We start from the raw sequence: 26,189 nt of genomic DNA, 5'->3' as shown, positions 1-26,189 counted from the left end.
GAGCGATGGCCTCCCTCATATGTGTATTGTAATCATCATTCTGCAGGTGTCACGCTGAGAGGCGCCACCTAAAGGATTGTCGCCCCCGGACCATATATACCTCAAGGGACACTGGGGAGTGATCGGAGAGGCCGCGGGGTAGGATTTCCGCTAGCGCCACTCTACCAGCACTCGTCCGGAGAATAAAAAGGTAGTCTAGCCTTGATAAAGTTTTGTGAACCGCTGAGAGGTATGTATACTCCCTCCTGTCTCCGTGAGCCTGCCGCCAGACATTGATCCAGTCAAGACTAGTCACCAGTGAGTTTAATTTCGTGGGATGTCCCCTCCCCAAGCCACCCTCCCCCCGCTCCTGTCCTTGGCCAAATCCATAACCTCGTTCCAGTCCCCACCCACTACAGAGAGCACATCCGGTATATCCGCCCATAGGGCCAGTAGCTTCTCTACTAGAGACCACTGCAAGGGGGATGGAAGTATACACGTAGCCTAAAACCAAGGGGACTTCCCCAATCGTGCCCTGGATAAACCAATACCGTCCCTGAGTGTCAGTCCACTGCTGCGCATGTATATACGGGATCCTACGATGGACTAAAATCGCCACCCCTCTGGAGCGCCTTGCAAATCCTGCATGGAAGATTTGTTGATATCCATATCGCTGTAAGCAGGGTGCCTTCGTTCCTATGAGGTGCGTTTCCTGCAATATGAGGATATCGGCTCTAGCCCTCTTTGCCTGATGCAATACTGCTCCCCGCTTAATTTTGTCCAGGGCCCCTCGCACATTCCAGCTTATAATACGGAGAGTACCCGGGGCTCCCGGATCCCTTGGAGACACGCTAGCTATAGGGGAGCGAACCCGCCCACATCACCGACAGAGGACCGCGGCCGTGTGTGTGAATAGTGTAATGGACCCAGAGCGGAAGTGCGACTCGGAACCTGAAAAAACTCCCCCTCCCCCCCCCAACAAACCCCCCACCCCATACCTCAAAAACGCTGAAGTATCTGTCGCGGCGGGACGAGTACCCAAACCCCAACGGGGGAACAGGCACTGCCCCATCCAATGGATCCCCAACTTACAGCCCATGTTCCTCGGCGGGATCCCGACCAGCACGAGACTGGCAGAAAACCAGCCCACACTAAGATTCCCCGATAATTATATATCAGAGTACATGATGAGCCGAAGAGACTACCCCAGCGCCAAACCAGCCCCAAGCGTCAAGGTTCCAATGTTCGGGGCCCATGAGTAGGGCTCCCCCCCCAGCAGAGGCTCTGCTAGACAAGGAGCGCCTCCGGGATCGTGACCGCCTATCGCCCCTCTGTCGCTGTCCCTTGGGACCCTTCTGGGCCACCTTTCCTACCGGGCGGCGTGTGCGCCCTCACTCGCACCGTTTCATCAGTCCCTTTAAAGACCTCCTCCGGGGTGTCAGAAAAAAGTGTGTGCGGGATCGGTATACCACCAGTAGACGAGCAGGGAACAAGAGGGCATACGGGAGTTTAAGGTCTCTCAGTTGGGCCTTCGCGACCATGAACGATTGGCGCGGTTGCTGTACTAGTCGTGTATAATCAGGAAAATTTAAGATGCACGCATTTTCATGCAGCAGAGGTTCCTTGGCCCGGGCCCTTTTCAGTATCTGAATGAGGCTGGGCTAGGTGCAAGTGCGGAGACACGAGGCTCGATGGGTCACCTCCAGGGGTCCGACTCCCCCTGGAACCCACACAATGAGTATAGTGTCTGTGGATAAGTGCAGGTCCAAGCGCGCCATCGGCCGGGTGGCCTCACTAAGCACCGCAATTGCCCGGCCGCCGCGTCGTCTTCTGCGGCCCCGCTAGGGTCGCGTCTCAGGTCCAAGATCGGGCAGCCGACCCCGGCCCACAATGTTTCCTGGGCATCCCAGGTCAAACTTCAAGCAAGCAGGCGGGGTTCAAGTCTCTGCAGGCCACCGTTGCGGGTGCTTGAGACGCCGGGGGGGTCCCATGCCGACCTCAGTCAGCCACCTCGTGGCACCGCTGTGCACCAAGCCAATGGAGGGGGGGAGGGGAACCTCCGCAGCTACTTCAGTGACCGTGCTGCTGAACTCCCCACTGCTGCCTGCCGTCGGAGCCTGGGAGCTAGGCCACGGCCGCCATCCCCCGCCACATTGCGGTCTTCCTCTCTGATGCTGCTCACTCCGGATGCCGACCGGTCCCCGGGCGACGCATCGCCAGACACCCGACAAGGCTCTTGGACCGCCGGCAATCTTCTCTGCAGCGCCGGTTCCCGCAGTCACCCGGTCTGCCAACTGACGTCTCCTCCTATTGTTGTCTTCTCTCCTTTAATTTGTATCTTTATGATAACATTGTTTTATGTGGTTTTAGATTGATTTGTACTCTGGATGAATTTTATTGACATTAAATTTGATAATATAAAGTTGTCCCTCTGGCTCTTTCAAGACCGGGTGTATGAGTGTGACAATTGAAGAATCTTCTGTATAATTGAGGTGTATGATTTTAGGTCTCCAAGAGAATTTATTTGTGACTGTTAAGTCTAATTTGAAACCCTGCCTCTTGGAGTAGTGGGGCCTCTCTCTTTTGCATTAACATGAATGATACTTCAGCAGTATAGAGAAGGAGAACCCCAAGTACCAACTCTGCTGTGTATAGCACAGAGAAAGATTTGAAGAAGCTGTACTCTTACTTACAAAGAGCTACATATCCTAGCAAACCCAAGGTTTATTTATATCAGTTATTGAAAATCACCTCAACTAGGAGATGCTGACAGAGGCGAACGGCCTGAGGGCCCACAAGACTGCGAGACCGAAAGGGCTGTGACCGGGCGCTCCTGATATGTAAGTCTCTGTGACAATGGCGATACCGCCTGTGCCTGCGTGTATTATTGCTTCTAAATGCCAATAAAAATGTTTTACAAAAAAAAACTAGGAGATGCTGACCCCCTAAAAGCAAAGTGGGATGCTTACTTAGAGTGCGCAACCATAGCTATTTGTGACCTGCACAAAAAACTCATTATGAAGCCAATTCATTTTGGATGAAAGAAAAATGAACGGAGCATCTTATTAACGAAGTGACTTTATGAGAAGTGCTCTTGCAATGTAACATTCTTTTCTGATTTCTCCTTAGGCTAGAGTTAGTTCTGATCAGGAACATTTCCTTATTGTACCCTTTGGACTTCTATACAGCGAGGCTACAGCATCCAGTTTGGTGAGTAAAAAGTGTTCAGTAGCTTCCCTAAAAGAAAATCCTAGTTTGTGCTGTGAACATTTCCTAAACTGTTAGTTCTGTCATGTAACTAGTGTATGCGGTATTTGACACAGTGTGTTTCATAGTAGGGCCTAGACCAGTGCCTCCCAAACTTTTGAGAACACCAACCCACTATTTCGAATGACAGACTTTCACGACCCACCTAGCTTTAATGAACACGAGGAGGGCGATTAAAAAAAAAAAAAGTAAAGTAACTAAAGCATGGTGTATTAGCGCACTGTCAATTACAGACAGCATATTTTCCAATGAAATGGCCACTAAATTTGCACAGACATACAGTTTTACTAATAAAACTATGTTGTACACAAATGATGGTAATGTGTCAAATCTGGTTTCAGGGAATATTTATCTTTTGTGCATTAAGTAGCGTATCTTCATATATTTTGATCATGTTACGTTCTTAGTTTCCATCACACTTCAGAATTACTGTCCTTCATTTTTTTTATTTCCTAACTGCTGAATGTGTACAGTTTATTTACAGGTATTTACATTTCGTTTTGGTTTACTCAAGTGACATCCAACAGACTTTACTTTTAACACTCCCGGTACACAGCAAGATTGTTACATAATTTGCTTTAGTTTTCTTTCTCTAACTGTAGAGTGAGAGGAATTTGTAAACGCCTATCTCCATGTTAAAAAAAATAAATAAGTAAGCAGCAATTTGTCAGAAGACGTAGACTGACATTTGGCCTCTGTCTTTGAAGAGCAGCAAATATGACAAAATAAATGGAGTTTTGAGGCATCTTTATTTACTGGTTGTACTTTTAAGATCAACCAAAATCGGTTCGCGACCAGTTTGGGAAACACTGACCTAAATTATCAGTTACTCGGGGGATATCCCTAAGGGAGTCTTACATTTGGATTGGCTCCTCTGAAAGAGAATTTCTAAATTGACTACAGACATAGGATGTGGCCAAAAACCACAAGTGTACTGTTTGTAGATGTTGCGCTTGAATGCATATGTTATACTGACATTTATATGCTAATCACACTTGTTGTTTTATAATGAGCACAGACTGATTGTGAAATATCCCGAGTGGAAACCTAATTGTCCTTTTTTTAATCGCCAAAGGTTTGCCAAGTTAAAGATTGCTGAGAATGATTTGTTAAAACAAGTACTCCCCAAGGTTTCTGGAATTTGTAGGTCACATTGAAATCGCACCAAGTGTAACATAACTATGAGAACATACCCCTATTCCAGACTCAAATATGTTTAAAATGCATTAGTAACACGTCCAGATTACTAGAAACCTGACTGTGACTTACATTGGAGAGTTTGCTTAAATATTGTATGTTTTAAGTAATGTGATGCAGCTACCTTGTTATCCTCCGTGAAATGCAAGACATGAACTAAACTGTACAGCACACATCCTTTCTTCCAAACCCATTGTATGTTACACACGTTATTGGAAAGCAGTGAAGAACAAAGAGCACTGAAAGTACTCTCAGGTGCTAGGAGTATTAAGGCTACAAGGTACTTTTGTGGAATACTTGAAATTGAGATAAAGACCCCGAGGGGTTCTTTCACATAACTGCATTCGCTTGATGTATGAAGGAGAGGCTCCCATCAACTAGTATAAACATGTTGCAGATCACTTTTTGGTGCATCCACTCCTAAAGGTGGCACCGGTAGGCAGGTGCATTACGTTTATCCACAGATCCCTTTTGTCAGTTGAGATGTAGATGAATGTTGCATGGTTATCTGTGATGGCTGATGTTGTAGGCTGCATTGATTATTTATGAAGGAGCCATATACAAAGGTTCAGCAAGAGATGGTAATACCCGAAGGATGCAGCAGGGATGGTGGTAGTTTTGGATGGGTAAGAGTAAAGTTAAACTTGTTGAGCATCTTTTTTTCAAAATAGGTGAGCCATGTTCCTACTGTTGCTTCTATTCTTCAAATGTTACGTTTGTGGTGGAATTAAAACTTCTTAGTCGATGGTGTTAAAGCCTGTCAAGGTGTTCAATAATAAACACTCCATGTGAAGTATCTTCCCAAGAAGCCAGTGTCTCCAAGGCCAACATTTAAAGTCACTAATAGCAATTTTTAGGAGCCATAAAATTCAGCTGAGGAAGTTTCAAAATAAATGCATTCAATGTGTCAAGAAGCAACAGAAGCTAGGCACCCTTCTCTTTCCTTGCCACCTCTCACACTCTTCTCAATGTCACCCTCTTCGTTGACACCTCGTGAATTGTTTTATTTCCGTGTCCTGTGTCTACCACATCTGTCCTCCAGGAGCATAATGCGGTGTGGGGTGGACGGGTCACTTTTCCAGAAAGCCATTAATCCGCTTCAGGACTAAGAATATCTGTGCCATCAGCTCGTGGAATATAAGAGGCCTAACTGACTCCAAAGTAAATGTTGCTATCAAAGAGCTGAGGAGACGCAACATCATTTCGGCTCAAGAAATAGGGGCCCTCCACTCATCGCCCTGGCATGACTTCACAGCATACGAAGCTCAAGCAACGGTTTTACAGACGGGGGCATGACTCATGACGTGAAAACAAGCTAATAACAATGGCAACTCTGCTTAATTCAGGGAATGGGGATTATATTATCCTGAAGGTATCTCTGGCCAGCAGTGGGTGGGTGAGTGAGGCTAAGGTTCTCTCTTATCATAGGGTGCCTTTACCTTCACCCCGCCAATATGCAAGGAGAATCAGCCTTGACATCAGTGCTCCCATTACTTGAAAGTAAGTCACACAAAGCTCTTGGGATACTTGGTCTCCCAACTTAAGGGGTATGATGGAATCTCAGCAAAGCATGCAAGTAGCAAAGAACCAGGGCAGACGAATACCCTAACAAACCGTAGGAATCAAACAGCACCCTTAAAACAACTAAACAATGCTCTGAAAAACCTCGACCATGATAAGGGGGAAAACAAGAGCTGCGCAACCCAGGATGCCACAATAAGGCTCAAATATAGGAAATTCCTCCAAACTCAAATTAGGGAGGAGGAAGCCAGAAGGTGGCTGAATCGCACAAGATCGTAAAATTTAAGGACCAGAGGAAATTCTGGCTATGGATTAAGAAATGCTCAACCCTAAAATCTCAGGTGACTGCTGTCTGTATCGCCCCCGCCGAAAGGGAATCCCATATCAAAGGCCTATACGTAGATTACGTGATAGATAGCATTGAGATTGATGCACCTTGACAGGGCACCAATATGCCAACGACCTCATTAAGCCCAGTCCATGCAGATATGACATCAGTAAGCCCGGCCAAGTGGTGCCAGCCACATAGCAATGCGCCCAATTGGAGCCCCAGGCCCAAGTGGCATCCCGGCTGTGGCATAACAACTCAATGGGCCTCAGTAATCGCCCCCTTATTCCAGGAATACTTACTGGGGGCTACCATCCCAGAGTCATGGAGGGGGTTCATTACGAGTTCCCTTACACAAGAAAGGCTCCCGATCATTCCCAGGGATTTATCCCCTTATCGCGCTCCTTGACATGGAATTTCAGCATTTTAAATAGGGGGCTACAAACCTGGGCAGAGGAAAAAAAGTTGATTCCTCCACAGCAAAACAGGCTTTCAAAAGGGCTGCCTTACTGAAAACAACTTCACCTGTATTTCCTACCTGAGTGATGTAGCAATGGCCACAAAGGGCAAGCTGTCCAAACTGTGTTCGACAGTGTGCGAAGACCAAGATTGGTGGAAGAAGAAGGCCTGGAGTATCCCATCCAATCTACTGAAAGCCAATATAGTTCTATAATCTAACATCTGGGTTACAATAAAAGTTAGCACTTTACGGGCCACCACGGCAAAAATGATGACAATGGCCTAAACCAATGCTGCAAATTTGGCACCATTATTATTCAGCCTGTACCTGGCTGACCTGACAGATCATCTTGAGACGGAGCGGGCATTTCCACATAAAAATTGGCGGCATTAGAGTCCAATTGCTCAGGTACACTGATGAGACAGTGCTTTTCGATTTGACACCGATTGGCCTGCAGAGACTCTTCAATGTACTCGCCACCTACTGAAGAGCTAACAATCTAAAGATAGATGTGATAGAAACCAAGTTTATGATATTCTCATGCAAATTGAAACAAAGGGGGGCATGGTTTATCGAGGGGTGTGCTGTCGAAGATTTTGATACTTTCAAATGCTTGGGGGTATAGTTCGACCACAGGGGCCGCATGGCACAGCACGTCCACGCTCAACAGGCGGCAGCAAACTCCGTGGAATGGGCCTTCTGCAAGTTGCAGAAATCACTTGTGACTCTGACCTGCTGTCCCTTTTAAAGGTAATAGACTGCAAATTACATTCCACCATCACATATGGAGCAATGGCATTTAGAGTTAAATTGGCTAGGCATGGCACAGTCCACCTGCTATCAGAGTTTTTTCCTTCCTAAATGTACATCAGCTCAAAACTCTGCTTTTCCCCAAATAAAAAGGTTTTTTTCCCCCCTCTCCCCTCTTAGCCAACCTTACAGGTTTACAGCGCGGGGATGCCTCCGGGTCACCAGGCGCTCTACAAATCTTTAAATACATAAATAAATAAATCACACACACAAATTCGACTAGAGTTTTGCCTGTTCTCACAGCACTGGATATTGAAGTCAAAGTTTATAGCTTACAACCTTGAAGCTAAATAGGCGAAGAAAAATATGTTAAACATATTCTGGGAAGTAATCAACAACCCCCAGACAAGCTGGTACAGGTACCTAATCCTCTCCCCTGGATGCACTGGAGGCATGAGAGATGTGGTCAAGTGGGCTCCAATTGTCCCTAGTCTCCAAACTGCTGATTAAGCAAGCAAAACTAATATTGATGGAACAAGATGCACAACCCATGAAGAAATTGGCACATGGCAGCTAGGCCTCCACACTGTATGACCCAGAGGTTCTGACTACTTACCTTTCATTCCGTTTTAGCACAGTCATGAAACGTCAGCTGATGAACCTTGGTTGGAAAGGGTTCTTCCCCACCCGGCCCACCCTTTTTAAAATTGTTGTTTTTAACTGATATTTTTATGTTTGCCCTATCACCCATCACTTGTTTGCAGCTAATACTCTTTCTTTTTCAGCTGTCATTTTTTATGCATGCCCATTTAACATTTTATTTGCCAGCAGTCAATTCTGTACTTTGCCTGCTACCCATCTGGGTGCTCCATTGAAAAGATTTTAATTAATTCCACTACAGAACTTATCTTCTTTCTCAGTAATGAATTCCATTGTATTCTCTAAGTATTCCAGATCCAAAATTATTTTCAATTTGTTATTGTACTCCTTTTGTTTGTCAGGTTAAAATTAATATTCAAGGAGATGTAGTTGACCGTGGAAGCACAAATTTGGGCGTGAATCAGGCTGGCTTTACATTGCACTCTGCAATCTACGCAGCTCGTCCAGACATTAAATGTGCTGTTCATATTCACACACCAGCAGGAGCTGCGGTAAGTTTAAATTTTATTTTGTTTTATTGTTAACATAGTAACTAATATGGATTTGTGCAACTGCTTATTCAGTTTTACTATAGCTAATATTCTGATTATGAATAAAGTAGCCACCTAGTAGCTAAGATTGAAAAAATATATGGTTTTTGGTCTGTCTTTTGACTCTTATATCTCAGACCTGCCTTTGATGGCAATCAGGTCAGCACAGTACCTTTTGCAGACGTCCAACAGGAGTGTCTGTGTCAATAGTGGCACAACAGATGATTCTGCTTTTTTTTCTCCTTTCCTTCACTTCTCCTCAGATCTTTTTCTCATCAGAGCCCAGGACTACATTTCAGTGGAAGCTCTGTCCTTTTTTAAAAAATTATTTTCTTCAATTTTCCTCAGTCTAATTCTATCCCTGTCCTTCTAGGGTCCCTAGAACATCATTAGAGCAAACCTCACATTCTTTTGTGGAATGATGATAGACTGATAGCAACCCCCCACCACACAACACCTGGTGGGAGTCAGACCCAGCTTTTGTTTCCCTTCCACATGAAGGTTATGTGACAAAAATAGCAGCCATCTGACTAGAAAAACTAGGATTACAATGTCAGAAAAACCCTTCAATTACTTTTTACTAATAAGTGACGCATAGTAAGGGTGCTTTGAGGTCTTTTGACGGAAAAGAAAAATGTAGAAAAAGTGGGTAAACAGTCTTGTGGATTCACGGTCCCACTATCACGAGTCAGCATTGAATGTGAGAGGCTACTGCCGGTTCTCTATCATGGGAAGGAATGCCTCTAGACCTATGGAATGCAAAAGCTGCTTTTTTTCTCCTCTAATACCAAGCCTTTCAGGCCTCCTATTCCCCTAAATGTACACTGAATTAGACAACAGTTTAGACTTTAGAGTGCTCAATGTAGTTTTGAGTTTGGGGTTTTAATTTGGAATGATATATTTCTGTAAAAATAAAAAATGCCTTTGATAATTTTTGAAGGATGCACTGTAGCATTGGAAATGCCCACTCAGCACTCTTGTACATAAATATGTAGCTTATATGTTCTGGGATCTCCAAACGCAACTGACACACAAAATCATTACTGCAGAAAAGTAACCATTTCTTTTATTATCATCGTAACTGCCCCAAACCACTCTGAATAGGTTTACTGTTGTCCATTATTTATGCATAATTTTATTCATGAAAAGGGAGGGGAGTAAAGCCTAAACTTTCTGGTTCCAACCAATATATTGTTAGCTGCATCTTGAAGAGTACATCTTCATTGAACATTCCAATGTACAGAAATAAAGTGTTTTAAAAAAAAAAAAAGCAAAGTTTTTCTTCTAAAATGGTGCATTGTACCCTGGATAATTAAAGAGACAGACATTTAAAAAAAACACACACACACACACACACACACACACACACACACACACACACACACACACACACACACACACACACACACACACACACACACACACACACACACACACACACACACACACACACACACACACACACACACACACACACACACACACACACACACACACACACACACACACACACACACACGTCTTTGCACTTTAAGGCACTATGTTGAATTTACTGATGTATACGCGGTTTACTTAAATTGCAAAGAAAAATACAAAATAATTTTTTTAAAGAATTTATTTTCAGTTAATCGTATATCAGTAGTTGCAGCACCAGTTCAAAGGTTACAGTATTGAAAATGCTTATGCATGTGGTCAGTATCACACAGCAATGTTACTTCCCACATTGTTCCCGCAGCCCACTCATTTCTTTATACCAACATTCTGTGCCCCTAGAAGTTGCCCTTATAAGGCAACCCATGTACCACGGTTTAGTCATTACAGTGACGTGTCATCCAGGCTGTTCGTGACACACTGACATCCTGAGGACCTTCTTTTTGTGCTTTGACTTTTCATGGGAATGTTGGGTTCAGCTGTCAAGGCTTGCTGTTGGTCTTTGGTGTTAATAATCGAACATTTAGTTCAGGCAGCACATGTATCACTCACTTTAGGTTGTTAAAGCAGTTTTAGTTATTTTATAAACCAGCATTTGCAATGAAATAGGTCTCGCATTTATAAGAGTTTGAGCTATTGGCTTTGTAAATGACAATGCATTTTATTTATGTGTTGTTTTCAAAACAGATAAATTAAAGGCATTGTCATTTACAATGCCAATAGCTTAAATTCTCGCAAATGCGAGACCTATTGCATTGCAAATACGTGCTATAAAAATAGAACGTAGCCTTTGGAGAGAGAGTATCCCGCCTGCAACAACAGTCTGGACAACACTATTTGAGAAAATAGTGCCCGGAGGCTGTAATTAAAGCATACTGAGCAACAATAACACGTAACGGGGGGGTGTCGCCATGGGAAGTTACAAAAACGAGACAAGGCGGTACTAAGGAGTGACTACTAAGCTTTTTGACCAATGAACAGCCACAGTTTACAGTGAACAATGACACAAGCCAAAGGGAAAATTTGGGCGGAGCTTCAAGTCTCTACCACAATACAGCATGCGTCGCAGAGCAGTGCATGCGCTGTCCAGGCTCTACCTAAAAAGGAAGACTTAATAAAGTTAAGCAATCATACTCCATAACTTTAAGAAGTTTTATGACATTCGTTTAAATCACTTGGTGTTATTTTAGAAATTACGTTTCTCCTGCCTTTTATGTTCTGTAGTGGATTGGGGGAATACCATGCTGCCCATTAAGGTCAGAATTACTCATAAATGTAGCTTGGTGTTGGTCAAAACCAGACTGCTCTCAAGGGCACTGGTGCATACTTAGCTTACTGTTACAGTCTCTCTCAAGTTGAGAGTTTCTGCAATTGTGGGCATTCTGGTTCATTGTAGAGGCAGAGAAAACGACAGCTGCAAGTCAGGGGAGTAAACAGCCTTTAGTGCGCGGCTGCTACTGCGCATACCATTACTTCGCAAGCGTTACTACGCTTGCGATGTTACAACGCATACCATTAGTACGCAAGTTGTTACATTGCAAGTGTTGTTACTACGCATGCGTTGTAATGGTATGCTTGAAAAGAAAACTATCCATGTCGTTGTAAGGAAACTGAGGATGTTTCCTCACAACGACGTGCACCGCCCCTCGGAGACGACGTGAGGAAGGTCCCAGGAGGAGAGAGAAACCACGAGGAGAGTGAGGTAAGGGGGATGTAGTGTGTTTTTGTAGAGTAGGGGGTCGTGCTGGGGGTACAGTTTAAGGGTTGAGGGTAGTGTTAAGGGGTATGTGTAGTTTTTAAGGTTTGAGTGTCATGGTGTGTGTAGTCTAGGGGGTCGTACTGGGGGTAGTGTTTTAGGGTAGTGTTGTGGTGTTTGTGTAGAGTAAGGGGTCGTGCTGGGGTAGCGTTTTAGGGTTTAGGGTAGTGTTGTGGTGTATGTGTAGTATAGGTTAGTGTTTTAGGGTTAAGGGTAGTGTAGGTGGGTAGTGTGGGAATGTAGGGACAGGAGTGGTGCTCGTGGGAGTCATACTGGGGTAGAGTATTATGGTTTAGCGTAGTGTTTTGGTGTATATGTAGTTTAGGGGGTCGTGCTGGGAGTAGCGTATTAGGGTTCAGGGTAGTGTTGTGTTTTTGTAGTGTAGGGAGTTGTGCTGGGGGTAGTGAGTTAGGGTTTAGGGAAGAGTAATGGTGTGTAGTGTTAAAGGTTTCAGTGTAGTGTCGTCATGTATGTGTAGTGTAGGGGCATGTACACATAGTAGTGGAATGCAAAGTAATGGTCTGCGCATTAAAATACATTTGTTATATTATTCATGCTTTTACGAAGTTATGGTAAGCGTAGTAATATTATGCGTACTAATGCCGTTTGCGATGTTAAAACATCGCACTAAAAGCATGCGTAGTAATGGCATGCTATGTATCGTCATACATTCAGTCAGGGGTTATGTCATCATCAAGCTGTGTGAACTCTCGTACTGTGTGAGACAGTAGTATCGGAAAATCATTGTTGGAGAGTAAGGATAGGTAGAGAGCTGAGCTGACCTCTGACAGTCTGGGGGCATGCAGAGGAGATAGCATTTTTTTATAGCTTCTGGTTATCTCATTGGAGGGGCTGAGTGTTGAGTGCAGCTACTTTCAGTTTGCAGAAGTTCACTTGTGACAGGGCAACTGAAGTCTCTTGCATGGTCACACATCGGTGTTGCATCAGCAGTGCTTTAATTGGATGCTCAGATTAATCAGCTTTGGGATGGGCTGAGCTGGGTCTTAGAGGGACACCTCTGATCTCTGCAGTGGTTTATAGAGCTTCAAGTCAATACAATACAAGATATACAAAAGGAACAACTTGCACACTGTCCTGAACCAGTAGAAATCTGAAAATGACCAAACACACCGGGATAGCCCAAAACTTGTGGGGGGAACCAATCCTTGCACTATGCTTTTCTCTGTTAGGTAGCTATAGCCATAGCTTCATTTGTTAAGCTATCACTTTGCCTCTTGTGTACTGCACATAGATGGTTCCGGTATGCAAGGATTGAACCAAAGCCCAATCCTTTCCAGCAGAAGTGTGTCCTTTGGCTAGGCCACCAGACAACATGGTTTTGTCGAAGTGTTACTGTTGTTTTGGTCTCACCTTGACCTGCTGGAACAGGTTTGTAGTTTTTGCCACAGCAGAAATAATTCATCTTGTGAATTGCTACTGAAAGACAATAGTGCCCATGGCTTCACAATGAATTCCAGAAGGTGAGTGAAATCTAAAGTAGCTGTGAAGGAGGAAATGCTGAAAAGTGGGAGATTGCTCTCTCTGGCTACTGCCAGTCTTGTAGAGCATAATACAGCCTTAAGGGCTTCATTCAGCCAGGAAACCCTGCCTCATATGTGCTTAAGCACTCAACATGTGCACTAGAACTAGAATCTGCTGCCACTAACCTTGGTTAGAACATTGGAATGTTGAGAGCTTCATTGAAAACAATGGAGTGCTCTGAGACTGGTAGAAGCCCGGAGCTCCATTATTCCAATGTTTGTTCCCAGCTGTTGCTGTGAACAAGTGCCTCATGAGCCCTGTGAACAAGTGCCTCACGAAGCCCGAGGGAATTTCATTCCCCTCCGGGTCCGTGAGGCCTTTGTTTTACAAATTAGAACATTCTGCCCTCTAGGGGCGAAATGTTCTAATAACCTTAGTGCCCTTCATAGCAGGCTCTACCGACTTTCTGCTCGGGCCTTTAATGGCTGGTAGAGCCAGCTACGGCAGGCGTTGAGGCTGTAGTGGTGACTTAGATTAGTCACTGGATTGGCAGTTGCTGAAATGAGTACTACTTTGAGTAGACCTCAAAACCCCAACAGAGTATTGCTCTTTGTGAGCAATACACCATGATCACATCAGATCTGCAGAATATTAAAATGAGAAGAAGATGATCATGTGGACTCTGCACCAGGGACCTGCAATCCTTCAATTGGTTAAAAGCTACACTCCAGTAAATCACAAATTGAAGATAATACTTCTGACCTTACTGTTGCCATCCACGGCGTACCAAAGAGCTCAAAAGTGACCTCCCCCCTCTCTTCAACATGTATGTGGAATCATTATCTGAAATGTGATTTGGTATCCACCACTACACATACACTAATACCACCCAAAATTACCTAAAATACTCTTCATTGTGTAATATCTTTGCCATTCAATCTGGGCTGCTAAATATCCAATCATGAATGGCAAAAAGTTCCTCACTCTCATTCCTCATAAAACAGAACATTTTATTTTCTCTAGAATGCAAAAAGAGCTTTAACATAGATCTGCATAACCAATAGCCTGCAATCCATCCTCAACCCTCTCAATGCAGCGCTTCACTCCACAGCTAATCTTCTCTTCTCTAGGAAATATCACCATATTTTAATTCCCCTCCCTAGATTTCTAATCTCTTCATGTTATCTGGTGGCCTGAGAGTAAAAACAACCTACTGCTGGACGGCCCAGATTTCAAAACAACGCACACACTTCAACAAATCCTCCCATCAGCGTCTTTCAAAGAATGCAGTTTTTGCAATAGCAATACCATGTCCACTGAATGTGGGAAATGTATATGTTATGTTCTATTGCACTTTCAGGTCTTTTTTGGATTGATCTTGCAAAAGTGTTTTTGAATTACCATATCAACCAATTCACATCTCTGCCCGAATCCATCCTCTTCTGCAGAGAGATCCCGCTACACCTTCAATGTCTTAGTGTTAATTATACTAATTGTAGGCTGACTCATCGTGAGTGGGTTGGCAACCTCTATGTAGTCGGCGGACATTTCCTTATCCATTTTTCTTACTAGAAGGCTAAAACACACACTTTCTTTAAAACCATGATATTACTACGCAAGTGGAAAGGATGCTGTCGCTTCTCTTTAAAAATAATTTGTGGAGCGGCCAGCTGACAAATTCAGCCATAACTGAATACTGGTGTGTAGATTCAGATTTCAGAGCAGACACTCAAGTAGTTCAGAATTTTCTGTGCAGGTTTGTTTTTTTATTATTATTTGACTTTTCATTGAGTCTACAGCCTTTCTTTCAGAGTGTGCTTGCTATTCTCTGCAAAGTTTGTAGGTCAAAATAGGTCCTGTATTTGAGAAGAACCTGTGTTGTATTTCTTCCTTTTCTTCATGAGAACCTTTCATTAAAGTCATGAGTCGCATTCTCTCCTACAAGATAGAATCAATAGTGTATGCTATTCCCTCACAATTATATGATCTTTTGCTGGCACAGTTGTCTTGTGAAGCGACTGGCTGTCTTTGAGGAAATGCACTGTCAGCAGATTAAATATCCTGCTTATCTGCCTCCATTTATTGAATTGCTTCCATTTTTCTAAAAGGAATTGGGAAGTGCAGAATCAGTCCTGTTAATTTTGTTATCCTGATGTGTAACGTTTAAAAGAAGTACTAATGGTTAGTCTACTGAAAGTCGTGTATAGGTTTAAAGTGTGTGTGTGTGTGTGTGTGTGTGTGTATGTATATATGTATGTATGTATATATATGTATGTGTATATATATATATGTATATATATATATATACACACATATATGGTAATTAGAAGAGAATTCTTTGTAAAACTTCGTGGAGTCTCACACGGGAATAAAGATATTCATTGTTCAACTTCAGTGAACATTCCAATGATGACAAAACTAACATTTGAGTTGAGTATTTTTTCCTTCTCTTGGAGCCCTTGTTTTAAGCATTGCAGCAGAACGTTATTATCTAAAGTGAGGGTTTTACACTTTTAAGAACTAAGGCAGCATTTGCAGTGTTAACCAATGTGTACCATTTACAGAACTGTTGCAACCACCTGCTTAGAATCCCATGCATTTTGTGAGAGTGGTTCTCCAGATACCAAATCTATGGCTGGTCAGAGGTTGTGTATGGATGTTTATTTAACAACTTTGTAAATGACCTTAGATTATCTGAAGGACTTTTCTTCTCCTAGAAAGTCTTTCCCTAGAGCTCCTAATGTGAAAATGCCTCAAATAGGATAAGAGAGAAAGTACTGAGCGAATGCCTTTCCTATTACCACTTTGCATTCCAGGCAATATTGACTGAGGTTACTACGATTCTCGAAGCCAAAATGAAGGTCTTGGTATTAGTGGTGGTGGGTCAGGGGGTACTCTAATGTCAGAATTGCTTGCTAGGTAGCTTTCCTTTACAATGAAAGTTTTGTACTCTGTTGTGCTTGCTTTCTTTAAATTAATTGACTGTCATTGAACTGAAATCATTACTATAATTTCTGTAGAGATATAAAGGATAATTTTCACACCCATTAGGTATCTGCAATGAAGTGTGGCCTTTTGCCAATCTCTCCTGAAGCTCTGTCTCTAGGAGAAGTGGCTTACCATGACTATCATGGTATTCTGGTGGATGAAGAAGAAAAAGTAATGATTCAAAAGAATTTGGGACCAAGAAGCAAAGTAAGTATAATTAAGCATTAAGCGAACTGTGTATTTACTGAAGAAAACTGCTAAGTGCATTTACTGTTGTTATTGAGAAATAGAACAGAAGTTGTGTCTGCTGGACTGAAGTTGGTTTAATGTAACTGAAGTTGAGACAGAAGTATGATTAGAGAAAAAAATGGAACATTTAGACAGATGTGCTTTTACAGAATCACTGAATGTAAAGTCTGGGTACCAGTCAATAGTACCTCATACACAGGGATATTCAGTCTTAAATGCTCAACCCTTCTCTGACTCCATTTCCCAACTGACAATGACGAATGCTATTCCCAGTGCCTCACTGTAAACACATGAATACACATAATCAGTAATACGTATGTACTGTATGTTAAATACAAATCACAAGGTGCCACACGCCATCTTTTCTGCAAGAAACAGAGCAGAAGAATGGGTACAGTGACAGAGTACAGCACCAAGTGATACTGTTGGGCCCCAGGAGACACTACAAGCCCCAACAACATAAAAATAAATTGAACAGAAACTACAAATAAGCAATGGATGTTAAAGTACTGCTTGCACCACTCTTCTGACAATAAAACCTTATTTAGCATTGGATCGTTCATAAATTGAATAAATGAGCAGTATGTGACCATACGTATGTCATTGTATATCACAAGCTGGATCTCTTGATTTGGATAGGCTCCCCCTAGAGACTTCCATCACTCAAACTTTCTACTTCAAGTCAAGTACAAACCAACTCTACAAGACTTATGCTCTTACTAAGACTGTCCACTACCCTTTCTTTCCCATTATGAGCCGATACAATTAATCGCATTTTCTAACCTCTTCCTCTGAAATAGTTACATAACCAGGCTTTTTTTCCTACTCTCAATTGCAGGATTTAGGAATTTTAATCCTTATCTGCTGTACTCCATCTGACTGACTTTCATTAAGTAATGGCAGATATTTCTCAAAAAGCAAATATTTCTTTGTTTAAGTCATGTCAAGCATTTATTGGCCGTACTATGAACATGTTCCTCAAGAGAGAGACAAACTATTTTCTCTACAAATTCCCTCTGGTATGGGGAAAGGAAGCTGGTTTTCACTGATCAACCCAGCCCATCTGTAGGATCAGTTTTAGTGCCTCTCTGTTTCCTTCTGCGAAGAAATGAAATGTGGAGCTTCCTGAAATGTGAAATGGGTGTATCCGTGGAAAACTTGGTAGAGATGGCTTCCATACTCCCTGCAGCTGGATCGAAGACTCAAACATCAGATTTTATATCAAAAGCACCATTCTCCTCACCACAGGAGCCAAAACCATACTGGTCATAGTCTTTGCCAGGTGTCATTCAGCTCAAGTGATCGCCAATATAGATGTCATCAAAAGGACTTCACTATGGACTAGTCCACAATATCCTGTCTATTAAAGACCGATGCCATGTCACTGCTTCAAGAGCCTTCATCTATGAAAGCCATAGTCTGCAAGAGGAATTGTCCAAAAGTGTTTTAGTCTATAAAAAGCTTCAGTGGTGCAGCTTACCTACAAAAGCTTATGGAATAACTTTATACTAGCTTTCCTTAGACCCTCTACCTAGTACTTATCCTTGGCACAGGCATGGGACACACTACATCAAATTCCCCCCTAGTCGGTCTAAAAACCGATATGGTACCATCACAAAATCAAATCCACCAATGCCTTCCAATCCTACAGCTGAAGCCTCTCCACTGCCATCACCTCAGTATGAACGGGTGCTAGAGGAAACCACCTGCTTCAAGATATTGACATACCTATTGAAGGCCATGAATAGGATGATTACTTGGAGCTGGATGACGGTCTCTTGAATCTGATCCAAGACACTCCCCACCAGATAGGGATTGAGTTTCTACTAAACTTGGCTGTTACTTTCCATTGCAGGATGGACCAACCTGTAAATCGAATCCAGCCACTCCCTTTGCAACTCAGACAAACAAACAGCAGCAAAGCGATGCGAGGGGCAAACCGGTATATGTGTTTACAGTCACTAGAATCAAAATGGTTTATGTGAGGTAATCATTGGGCTGTACAACGGAGAGCTTTGATTCAACATACCTCCTAAAATCTAGGTGGTTCAAGCCAAAGCTGTCCTGTAGGGTGGGCGAACAGTCCTCTCCTGCCATTATTGATGCCTCAATGGGTTTTACACCTACCATTTTTCACAATGTTGTGATTGGAGCACTTCGTGCCACCACAACTTTCAGAAGGATACTTTTTTTTTTGCATTTAGGAATTAACATTTTATGAGAAATTATAAACTATAACATGTGGCACTGACACAATAAGATCACCATCCTTGTCCTAAGGGATATTTGTCTCAACAAACATCCAGGTAGTCATCCTGCATTATCAGAGGTGCTTGTCAATAAACAAATTGTCATCAGCAATACCAGATGTGGCTGCAGAGACCTCAAATTACACAACCAACTTGTAGACTTAAAGACGTCGCTTCACTGAGAGCGTCAATCCAGATGATTCTCTCTCCTCCTTCAGATAAGTCCCTACCACAGGTATGCCAGCGGGATGGAGGATTTAAGTTCCCCTGCCAGACCTTAGGACATTCTTCGACTGTATCTATTTCTGCTTTTCCTTGGAGTTTGTAACAAAGCTACTCCACATTCCTCAGAAGCCTAATAGACGACATCATCATCCGGCATTAAAGGGTAGAGATTTTCAGTATGATAGAACAGGCGATATATAACTGACTTCAGACGCACATGTAGGTAAGAGATTCCATTCCAGGTTTTCAGAACCTGTTTGCGGACCATCTGTCTGGTAATGGTTCCTGGACCTCATTGTGGGGGTTAGGGTCTCTTACCCATGAATGTCCCAGGGCCTGACATACTGTGGCACTGCACCATTACACTCTGTCTGCAGTTGACTCAGTCAAATGCTTCTTAGGGAGGTAGTGTGGTGCGGGGGAGGAAGTAGAATCTTATAACTCAGTTATGCAACAGAAATAATAACTGCTATTGAGCTCTGTGCTTTTCTTTATAGAACAAGAAATACTTTTGTGAAACACCAAAATGTAACACTAAACAAAATATGGTCAGTCAGGCACAGAATTCTGTTACGGATGCTATGGGATTATAACAACACAAGATATGCGTCGGTGAGATTATGCATGGGCAAGCAGCATTTGTTTTTCAGTAACCCAAAGGTCAGTTCAGTCATACAACCTACCAAAAGCTTTCTCAGGGCTTTAGTGTATAAAGAAGAAAGTATTCACTTTAACAGTAGAGGAACACTCATTGTTCGACTCCTATTGTTTGGTTTACCTGAAATAAATATCGGGTGCTCAGAAATCTTGAGTATGAAGCCTGCAGACAGCAACAGCTTGAGGTCCTGCTGGCGATTCACAAAAACGCCACAGATGGCCAGTCTTGTTTACATTTTGTGGTGTCTATCACGGAATGTGATTGCTCCAGCAAAGCAGCACCGCAATGCCCAGGTGGTCCCACCATTCAGACAACAAGGAGCTCCTATATCTCTTGTTTCCTCTACCCCCTCATTGGCAGTAATAGTTCCTTCGAACACAGTGTTGGCTTCCGTCAGAGTCTGCTCCTGTCAGCGTCTACTGGTGGATTGCAAAATTGCAGCTACGCAGTTGATCGCTCTTAGGTTGTCAACTGTGCAGGCATCAGAAGCTTGGTCAGGAAACTTATGAAGTAGCATGGAGATATCCGAGGCTCAGTCCGCCTCCCTAACTCTCTCTTGAATCAGTATTTGCTTTTCTGGGCCGTTCCGTGCTCCAACCACAGTGGTTGGGCTTTTTTTCCTCGGGCAGTAGTCTCCCTGCAGGGTCAGGCACTCGTTCCTCTTTCTCAGCAGGTCGGGCAGGCTATTCCAGAGTAGAAGGGAGTAGCCTCAGACACTTAAATGTCGTAGGATGGAGGCAGGACTGCTTTAGAAATACAGCTGTGACCTTTTGTTAGTAACGACCTGCTTATACCCTCTTCCACTGCCATTTGGCTGATGGTGATTGTGGGTATGGGTATCATATACGCAGGGCCTTCACTGTGTCTCTTACCAGAGTCCTACTCAAGAAGGCTATATCTGCCCTGCAGAGGAACAAGATACTTTTGATATTGAACCTCATCAACCTGGTTCCAGAACACTAACAGCAGGATTAACATCTCTGTCTGGGAAAAGACTTTAAGAGTGGGGCCTAAACTTCTTACTTGTTTCCACTATCCGTTTCTTAATGAACAAGTGATGGACTGCTCTGCAGAGTACCGGAAGAGCTACTGAGATCCAGATCTGGTGTCCTTGACTGTCTGTTAGATGACCCCCCACATCCTCAACCAAAACATGATCATCAACATATAGACCTATCGGTATCTGGAACTGGCTAGAGAATTGGGACTAAAGGTGTGGACGTAATTTGAATTTCATTGGCAAAATTTGCAAATAGTACTTTATACATGCGTTTGCCAAAAGTTAGTATGATGCCCACCGATCCTGAGAGTTACAACGGATCTCATAATCCAGATGAGGCCAGAACCTCCATCGGGATTAAAGTGGTATTCTTAATGATGTCTTAGGAGAGGACATGCTCAGAAAAGGATTGACTCATCACATCAGTGATTCGCGCTGTAATGGCTGGAGCAAGAGAACGCATTATTGCAACCAGGCATGGGTTCTCAGATTTCAGGTCCACCAGAAGGCACCCTGGCTGTTCCCTGGTGGCGGGCATAAAGCAGGACCACATGTTCTCCAAAGAGAGCTTGGGGGGTGTTAAGTGTCACCTCTCAAATATTACAAAGTGTTTGTATCCCTGATGAGATGCACATGTTTACTGTATGGAAAACTCCACCAGACACCCTGGGAGTGTTCCAGGAAAGTCTTCTTGATATTCGACACCGGGGTGACCAAACAGCATAGTCCACCAGTCGAACCTTTAGCTGCTTTATTAAGAAGTCATTTATTAAACGTGGGAAGAAAGTGTTACTGTGTGAAGTACCTGTTGCTGTTACATAGCTATTAAATAGACACATGTACATAGTTTTTCTGATAGTAATTGCAAATGTTTGTGTATTTCAGCATACCAGTTAACATTTGTTCTGTGTCGATTAAAACGTTTTCAATTAAAATTTTAGCTTTTGTGCATCTCTATGTATTCTAGTGAAATTTGATATGCTCCTCACCCAAAATTATAAATGAAAATTAATGTTTTTGCATATTTCTGCACAATGTTTTAAATCCAGTTGTATGGCCCACGCAGTCTTAAATAAACTGAAAATTCTATTCAAAAATAAAAAAAGGCTCTGGAAAATACTCCATTCCCGGTACCAGCGAGCTATTTTAAAGCAATAGCCACGGAGGTCTCTGGTCTATTGTGGGGAAACAAACCAGTGCGGATTGCAAAGGAAAAGCTGGTTAGGGGGTGGTATGATGGGGGAATAGCGCTACCCAACATACAGCTGTACTATTGGGCTGCGCAGTTAAAAATAATCAATCAATGGATACACGCCCCGCAGTCCGACCCTGCGTTCCAGGCGGACAGATATCTATTAGGAGATGGAGGAGTCATGGCAGCCCTATACAATAAAAAAACTACCTACCCCACTGATTGGCCCGACGGCACATACAATAGACGTATGGTATATGGCGCAAAAGAAACTGGGATGGCATGGGGTTATCACACAGCTTACGCCACTTTGGGATACAGGGAGGCTGGGAAAGCTTAGAAAGAGTAAAGGATTCAACGCCTGGGACGCCATAGGTATTTCTACGGTGGGAGACCTGTGGCTGAGGGGTAGGGTGGTGGCGTTCGAACGCCTGCAGGAACAATACGAGCTGGCCGCGGCTGAACAATTCAGGTACATACAGATTAGGCATGCACTGCAGGCAGCAATACCGCCCAACACCGTCCTGCCGGAGGCCTCTCCATTACAGGACAGACTCCTCACTGACTACATGACGAAAAAAGCCACTTCCTTCACTTACCGTAAATTAGTTAATAACCTACCTGACCCGACACAGGCGCTGAAAGTCAAATGGTCTGCAGACCTTGGGGACATGGATGACTCGGAATGGCAGATGGCACTCGTCACCGCGGGAAGTTGCAATACCCTCTAGATTGAGACTCATACAGTTGAAGATACTGCACCGGGTATACTTCACTAGATTAACCTTACACAAAATAGGGAGTGCCTTACACCCGTATTGTCTGCGGGAATGCGGAGAAGAGGGGACTTTTTATCATACTATATGGCAGTGTCCGAGGATTATGATATACTGGGTGGCAGTAATGCGGACTATCTCACAAGTGGAGGGGGTATCGGTAACACCAGAACCTGAAAGATGTATGTTGAATATATGGGAGCCAAATGATCTAAACCATCCGGCACAGGACTGGGCCACATTAGGCATGATGGTCGCCAAACGGAATATAGCCAGGTTGTGGGGCTCCAGACGCCCGCCGAGGGTCAGGGCATGGTGTGGGGACATGGATGAAGCAATGGTAGCAGAGAAAACTACATATGTTAACCAAGGTTGTCCGCAGAAATGGGGGAAGGTTTGGGGTGCCTGGAACAAGTACAGGGGCTTTATCTGTGAACCACCGGAGTTGCCGAATGAGGATATTTCCATCTGAAGCGGGGAGGGGGTGAGGCGATATCTATGGGTCCGTAGATGTGATCTGACCACTATTATGATGTAACAGTGTTATGAGCGTTGACGTCTGATAATGTACCAACTGAATGCATTTGTATAGCTATTCCTGTGATTGTGCTCTGCCCTAACTTTAATAATAATAAAAACAAGTTTAAAAAATAAAAAAAAAAAGTTGGTGTGGGAAGGCTCTTTACTGGTGTCAAGCCAAGCATCATCTACCTAAAAGCCAACCATTGCATCAGGAAGAGCCACAATACTATTGTACAACTGGTGACTCCAGAAAGAGTGGTGCACTGTCTGTCTAGAACTTTCAACACAAGGTCACTGGTTGCAGGAAGAAACAGTGTTGCACATAATTGGCCTGTGGCTCTGGGTTTTGTGACTGGCTGTCAGCGTTTTCCTCCCATGCTGCAAATGCACAAAAGACTCGATACGCATAGAAAGCATGATCATCAAGACTGTGACACTTAGAAGTTTCCTTCAGTTCCCCTTTACCAGACTTCAGAATCTCTGACAGTGAAGATGGTAATTTAACTGTTAAACATAATAATGTCAATGATCAGCAGTGAAAGACTTTCTTTACCACAAGGTATAGAAATGCAAATGTTTTCTAAGCATGTCCCTGAGGCTGTTGCTCATTTTAGGCAAAGTTGCAGGAGCTCCCAGACTTCAAAATACATTAGTTTTGCCTTTATCTCCTCATGTGTTTCCTCATGATCTCTGCTGAGAAGAAGAGTAACATTTCTGCTCATCCCATGCAAGCCTTCTGATAAGAGATTTGTGTTTCTTGGTTGAGCCAGGACCAGATTTCCTGCGTCACCGTCGGCGCCTGTAAGGAGTGTGTGCTCCCTGCTTCTGTAAGTGGTGCAAGATCATGTAGTTTGTGCATGTCAAGACAATCTTATGATGAAGAGAGATTAAGGAGGCGGTCCGAAGATGAACATTAATTCCACTAAACTGATATGCTGCTGAACCTCTTCAGTGATCCGGTTGACCTGCATTGACTGGCCTCTCGTGCCTGGGATGCATATGTGCTTTTGGGCACTTATGGCTGCGTGTCCCCCCCATTGATAGGTTCTGTTTGTTCTCCCATTGATGTTTTTGCTGAACCTTGTGCTTTACCAGAGTTAGGTCCCCCAGGCCATAGTCACTTGGCATCGTTCTCTTATCTGTCAAGTTCCAACTATAGTGATCTTCATGGGTTTAATTTAAAGTTAACAACCATGGCTCTCCCATCTTTTGGAAATATCTGTGCATCCATTTTAAAGCTAGTGGTTCATTTTGATTTTCTTAGCCAACAGGCAGGCACAGTCATACATCCACAACCAAATTCACCACTGCTTGTTGATTTGGCAGCTGGAATCTTAGAACTTGGCTATTTGCATTTACACTATAGAGTATGCACATTCTGGGAAAACACTGCTCGACTACATGGAACATACTATGCTGCCAAATGAAATTGAGTTGCCAAAAGTTGTATTTCACAGTGTGTTGATCCTCTACATGCCCCTGTGCACGATTTTATTTAGTGTCTTCCGATTCTTCAACAGTCTGGATTGGCTTACCCATTCAGTGTTTTCCAGCAGTTGTAGCACATATGCAAAATAAACAAAAACGCTGTATTTTTAAAATTGAAGTGTTTTATGAAAGGCTTCAAAAGATTTGTTCCACACCTACACCAAACACCGCAGTCTCTAAATTACCTATTGCTAGATGGACTGTATACAAGTCTGTTAAATGTTCCAGTTTTAGTCCTAATACTTTTATGTCCTTGCTTTCCAGGTGCAAAAAACAGGTGCAACGGTGACTTTTCTGGGGAAAAAATATACATCTGATAGAGACCACTAGCCGCAGATTCCTTCACGTAGAATTATCCCCAGGCGTGAGACAGGATCCGGCAACTTTTTTGCCACAGCATCCCTGCGTGCCGGGGCGACATCACGTGACTCCGCCCAGGCATCGTCCGCGTACGTGACATCAGCGAGGTCACATAAGACCCGCCCCGGCGCGCCTAGGTCAGTTTTTTCCTTTTCCGCGTGCAACGCGGATCCGATCCTTGCTACGGGCTGGTTAGGGCCTCTTTTTCTTCCATTTCCTTTTGGTGGAACAGTGTGCGAATGCCTTCGGGCTTTGAGACTTGCACGTCTTGTGGGCACCTTATGTCGGCAACGGACCCTCACCTCATTTGTATGTGGTGATTGGGGGAGGATCCCGGCACCACAGATTGTACGGCGTGCCAACAGTTGAAGCCGAAGTTGCGGCGGGAGCGCCGGATGAAACTTCTCTCGGCGCGTCTCTCCAGGTTGACGTCCTCCCTCGGTCTGCTTTGGCGGACGGATTCAGATACGGCCGTGGTCATCGTCCTCGCCCTTCTCCGATGTCACGAGAGCGTCACTCCCCGGTGGGTAAGTGTTGCAGTTTGTCCCTGGGGGCTGGTTTCCGGCCTACCGGGGGCGTGGACTCTCCGCGGGTGATGCGGCCCCGCGTGTCGACCTATCCACCGTTTCCCGGTGTTGGGGCGTCGAGAGTCCAAATAGAGACATACGCGGTGGCTTTGCAGGCCTCGCTGGCGTCTACTCCTCCTTCCCCTCCTGGGGCATCGGCGGATCCCTCGCTCTGCGCAGGACCCACTGCGGCGCCGCCGGTGGCTCTGGCGCCGACTGGTTTGGATCCAGGCTTGGAGGATGTGGTGCTGTGTGGGTGCGGATCCTCTGGTGCACCTCCTTCAGGCTCCGGCGTCTCTGCCTAACCGCAAACTCCTGCAGGGGTCCCTGTGGTGTCGCGGCAGGTTGCCGGTGCTCGGGTCGCATCACCAAGCCCCTCTCGGTCCTTTGACAAGGTGGTCCTGTCTAAGGCCGAGGTGATGCCGCTACGGCGCCGGCAGCAGCTGGACCGTGCGGAGCCACAGGGGTCAGAGGACCCTTCTCGTTCCGCTCCGGGTCGAGGCTGAGGGAAGACCCTTCGTCCCTCTCCGGGTCCCTCTCGTCCCTCCCTACAGG

At 44.2% G+C, this 26,189-nt stretch overlaps 1 protein-coding gene across 20 annotated transcripts in view; it reads left to right on the top strand.

Moving 5' to 3' along the window:
* Positions 1-26,189, top strand: part of ADD1 (adducin 1) — a 573,879-nt gene that overhangs the window by 323,574 nt on the left and 224,116 nt on the right. For all 20 annotated transcript variants that reach the window (XM_085642521.1, XM_085642512.1, XM_085642520.1 and 17 more), the window contains 3 exons: positions 3,109-3,189; positions 8,504-8,653; positions 16,413-16,556. In XM_085642521.1, coding sequence (XP_085498647.1) covers positions 3,109-3,189; positions 8,504-8,653; positions 16,413-16,556 — 375 coding nt within the window. The remainder of the gene's footprint in view (positions 1-3,108; positions 3,190-8,503; positions 8,654-16,412; positions 16,557-26,189) is intronic.

The sequence above is a fragment of the Triturus cristatus genome, chromosome 2_2 (genome assembly GCF_964204655.1).
Source record: "Triturus cristatus chromosome 2_2, aTriCri1.1, whole genome shotgun sequence".
In the NCBI taxonomy this organism is placed as follows: domain Eukaryota; kingdom Metazoa; phylum Chordata; class Amphibia; order Caudata; family Salamandridae; genus Triturus; species Triturus cristatus.
The sequence above is the reverse complement of the archived record's forward strand: the minus strand, read 5'-3'. Positions and strand labels throughout refer to the sequence as shown.